We start from the raw sequence: 4,907 nt of genomic DNA on the forward strand, positions 1-4,907 counted from the left end.
CTCTTCCGGGTTTTTCTGTCGTTGACCTACGAGTTGAGAGTTGAGAGGCCGTGCAAAGGTCGTGTTGTGATTGTAACTTGTACTTCGTGTAGCTAGCTTAGGGAGGGGGGCTGCGTGATGCGATGGCTTCTTTCTTGAGTTTATTCTTGAGGAGGCAGTTGCCGCCGGCCGTGTCCCACTTCGTCCGGACCGTGAAGCTGGTCCGTGCCCCCGCCGCCCCGCTGAGGAGGAGGCTGCACGGCGGGTCCCGGCTGCGGGGCGGAGAGCAGGGGCCGTGGGGGAAGATCCGGGGGCCGGAGCAGCAGCAGTACCAGCTGTCAGACCTCGACAGGGCGGACGCTTTGGTAGGAAAATGTTGAAACGATATATAATCAGTTCATGGTGGAGGGAGCTTTTATAAACTGTGAAATGTCACAGCTGCTTTTACTTTCGTTTTACTGTTTTACTGTTTGGAATTTGTATCACTGTCACTGTAAATAGATAATAAATAAATAAATAAATAAATAGATGCAGTACTGAAGATAACACTTGCGACACTGATTGTATTAAAGGCTGATAAGCTTGATGCCTTGCTTTTGCTGCTTTGTCTTTGTTTTTAAAAAGGTGCTAAATAAATAATTGTATTATTATTATTATTACTAATAATAGTATTTGATTCTCCAATTTTCGCAGATGCTGAGAAAGTCCCACGAGACAGGTAAATTGAAAAAAAAGTCATCCATGAAATGTGTCTGGATTGAACCCTCAGCTTCGTACATTTACGTTGATAATGCAAATGTATGATTTAGCAGTTTCCTCTTTTAGGATTTGAAGCTTTAAAGTCTGTTGCCTTTCTGACAGTTTGTCTTTAGTAGTTTTGTTGAGCTTAAGGTGGAGCAATTTACACCACAATTACCTTTATCTTATATTTTTTTTTATAATCATTAGTAGGTAGAGATTGGTGACGTAATTTAATTCCCTGCATAACTCCACCCAGCTACGCCCTGAAAAGAGGACTTGTGAGCCAAAGTGAAGCAGTCAAGATCAACATTTTTAATTGAAAACCTTTAAAAACAAATTAGGTTTGTGCTCAAGTGCTTTACAACAGACATAATGAAGCAAAAAAAGATAATCGAACGTTTATAAGTATTTAAATACATGCTAGAATAGTATAATTCAATTCAATTCAGTTTATTTTGTATAGCCCAGAATCACAAATTACAAATTTGCCTCAAAGGGCTTTACAATCTGTACACATGCGACATCCTCTGTCCTTCCCTCACATCGGCACAGGAAAAACTCCCCTAAAAAAAACCCTTTAACAGGGAGAAAAAAGGAAGAAACCTATGGGAGAACGACAGAGGATGGACAGAATGCAATAGATGTCATGTGTACAGAATGAACAGAATAGATGTATGTGTACAAAGTGCACACATACATACGCAGACAAAAGGTGCACAGACATTCATGCACATCAATGCAGAAGGCAAATCATGCCAAGAAGTATAGGCTAAGGAGTAAAATGTCTTTTGGCCTTTTTAAAAAGGGTGAAATAGATTCTGCTGTTTTTTTAAGTTCATGGAGTCTATTTGAGAGTCTAGGTGCAGTTGTATAAGTGTGCAGGGCCTTTATTTGACTGGCTGCTTTTCCATCAATCAAACAAACATACTTTATATTGGGTATGTAGTCCAAAAAAAAAGAAACCTAAGCGATAATTTATATCTATACCCCAATCTTCACTTTATAAGATCCCATCTCTGCCTGAGATTTTGTTGTAAACACTAAAACATTGACATCAGGTTGCAGTTATTTGGATGTGCACAAATCCAGGTCTGTCTTGTTTCCACTTCTTCTACTACATACTAAAAAGGTACACAGTTGGTACTATTCTATTTGTCCCAGTATACTGTTCTTGCGTTTTTTAATGACAGGAAACGATGCAATTTGTTCGCGCAGAGGCATCAAACTGCAACCTTTGAACCCTACTACTTATTAAACTTGACAAAGAGATAGCAAGATTTTTCACATCCACATCTGCAATTTGCATCAATGTTTTGCAGCTGTTAGGAGCTCCTCCGTTTCCTTTTTGCAGTGCATTGTGGAATAGCATACATCGACAGGATACTAAATACTGAATTAGGCGTTTGTGAGAATGCATACTGACATCTTATCTAGATATGCTTATTGTAAAGAATTTTTACAAGTCATTTTTAATAGTCCAACGTTTTGATAAACAGAGGCAGCTGAAGGCAGTAATTCTATATCATCATATGCATGCAAACAGTTGGACTGATTCTGGCTCTCTGTGCAGATTTTCTGCTCTGGCCGTTATGTGTCAGCTGTTTCATTCTGTCTTTGACTGTTTTTGCAGGATTCCTCTCGTGGTTCAGGAACGGTCTGCTGGCGACTGGGATCGGAGTCATCTCATTTGTCCAGAGCGAAGTGGGACGAGAAGCAGGATATGGTACAGGCTCCAAATCACTGCTATATGTACAGCAGAGCTGCAAATCAGTACGCTGGTTGACCGATAACAAACAGCAACTTGTGATTCTAGATTAATAATAAAGGGTTACGGTTACTGCTGTTTATTAATTAATAATGGATTTAAGAAAATAAAAAGGCTTAACTCAATGAATGAAAATGAAATAATACAAATTTTATATAACTAGCATCTGCATCAACATACCTCAGCTCTTTTTATCTTAAAATCTATTTCTAAATGAAACTTGCAATAGATTTTATTTTTTGGATTCAGCAAATTAATAATTCAACGAGGATTTCTGCAATTGACTGAAATCATCATGAGTTAATAAAGAGCTGCTATCTTTGATATTTAGTTGTAACCGAGGTCATTGCAACCTGAACAAAGATTATTTAAATCATTTAATAGTCATTGAGTTTGAGGCACTTTTAATGTGTGAAAACCAAATCTGCCAGCTATGGTACTAAATTAAGTCATGAGGTTACTGTATTGCATAATTTAGGTCAGAATTAAAGCATTAAATGTATTACTACTCTTTAAGATCAATCATGGGTACACCAGTACAGATGAGGGATTATGTACTTGTATTCTATTTAAATCGTTTTGTGGACTAGGAACATTTTATTGTATATTTTACCTTTTCTCAGTTAAGAGAATATATGGACGCAACCTGCCTCCATCAAAGACTTAAATACAGTTGGAAATGAATTGCACCTCTGCAATAATTCCATGTCGATCTGTTTTCCCTCAGCCTTCTTTATCCTGGGCGGTGTGTGTGTGTCGTTTGGCGGCGCCTCGTACATTGGCAGCCTTTTCGCCCTGCGGAGGATGATGCTGCTGTCGGTGCCAGCACTGCTGCTCCAAAGCGTTGTGGTGAGCAGCGTTGCCCTCTTCTGGCTCTGTGCGGTATCCCTCTACATCGGCCGCCTGGAGGTGGAGATCATCCATGAGGACGAGGAGGAGGAGGGGGAGGAGGGAGAGGACGAGGAGGAGTGCCGGGAGTGCCGCGAGAGGCGTCAACACCGGGGTTACCGTGGCTCCCACAACAGCAGACATCACGGCAGGGAGGACAATGACAGCAAGGGGCCGAACAAGTAGACACCTCGGATGGAAACAGTGTGTGCGTGTGTTGCTTTGATTCAGGGCTCCCTTACTGTGTGTGTGTGTGTGTGTGTGTGTGTGTGTGTGTGTGTGTGTGTGTGTGTGTGCAAGTGCGTGCACGCAAGCAAGCAGCCTACATATTCATGTGTAGACTGTGTGAGTCAATAAAGACACAGACTTATTGTTTACCGTTATATTGATGTAAAGAAAGACTTAAAGACCTTTTGGAAAACTGCTCAGAAAATGCCGACATGTTGGTAGTTGAACTACATTCACTTCTGGGCAATGAATTATTATTTTGGTGAGATTTCTTTTATTCAGATATATCGAAAGCTGCTTCACTTGCATTATCAATCAGTCAGAAAATTGTCTTGACTTGTTACTTGCATCCTCAGGCACAGTGCAAAGATTCACTGAGAACATCATATCTGTTAATATAAGATTTCTTTTTTTTTTTTTTTTTTTTTTTTTTTTTTTTTTTTTTTTTTTTAAATTGTTTTGTATGCAATTATTACTCAGCCAAATGTTGTTGAAAGCTGTTTGTCTTATCTTGTTTGACATAATTTACTCTGATTGACTACTTGAAGTTTTCCAACCGTTTGGAAATAAACTAAGCTGGTTGTAATGTGCTGTGAGATCTAGGAAGATGGTCATATTAGGTGCATGTGTCAGGTCTGTCATTTTATCAATGAGGGCTTACAAAACATTTTTTATTTTTTATTGTTTTGTAAGGGCAATAGCACTTTTGTCAGTTGTTTGTTATTGTAGTGACTCTAGATTTTTTACAACAGAAATGTATTTCCACAGCTTTTTCTGTGGCTATATATTTGGCTTTGTACAGTACCTAAATGTAACCATAAACCATTTAACCTTTTGAGTACATTTCACACTATCTGGTGTTCACTATAATCGCTGTTTTAATGGATGTAAAGAATGGTTCTAAATTGATGATATTGAGTTTGTGGGTGGAAGTTGGATTCACTTTTGTTTCTCTTATCTACATAGAATAATAAAGTGAGAAGAAATCTATGCTGACAGAGGGGAAAAACTTCAGCGTGTGCATAATTTATTTTCACTATTAAATAGACCTGTGCTTCCCCACCTGTAGGTCAAGATTCACCAGATAGAGGATTAGCAGGATGAGAAATAAATAAAATATTCATATTTCTACAACTTGTCTTATATAGTTTTTCCAAATTAAATTATGGATGATTGCACCTCAGTTGTTGCAAGTAGACCTTGCTTCTTTTTAAAAGAACGATGGGGCCAAAAAGTTAGGAGTCATTTGAATGGCCTGTTTTTTGGTCATTTGATTAATTCAAAATGAGTCAGGGAATATACACCA

General features: G+C 38.7%; 1 protein-coding gene across 1 annotated transcript; it reads left to right on the forward strand.

Moving 5' to 3' along the window:
• On the forward strand, nucleotides 1-4,907 carry tmem160 (transmembrane protein 160). The gene is made up of 4 exons (XM_054597218.1): nucleotides 1-344; nucleotides 673-697; nucleotides 2,351-2,443; nucleotides 3,213-4,907. Exons 1-4 carry the CDS (start codon nucleotides 123-125, stop codon nucleotides 3,557-3,559), a joined length of 687 nt encoding a protein of 228 aa, XP_054453193.1. The 5' UTR covers nucleotides 1-122; the 3' UTR covers nucleotides 3,560-4,907.

Source organism: Anoplopoma fimbria, chromosome 1, assembly GCF_027596085.1.
Source record: "Anoplopoma fimbria isolate UVic2021 breed Golden Eagle Sablefish chromosome 1, Afim_UVic_2022, whole genome shotgun sequence".
NCBI lineage: Eukaryota > Metazoa > Chordata > Actinopteri > Perciformes > Anoplopomatidae > Anoplopoma > Anoplopoma fimbria.

Coding starts and splice junctions, on each gene's coding strand:
- tmem160 (XM_054597218.1), top strand. CDS start 123: ATGGCTTCTTTCTTGAGTTTATTCTTGAGGAGGCAGTTGCCGCCGGCC. Junction 698..2,350: donor GAGAAAGTCCCACGAGACAG/GTAAATTGAAAA, acceptor CTGTTTTTGCAG/GATTCCTCTCGTGGTTCAGG. Junction 2,444..3,212: donor GGGACGAGAAGCAGGATATG/GTACAGGCTCCA, acceptor GTTTTCCCTCAG/CCTTCTTTATCCTGGGCGGT.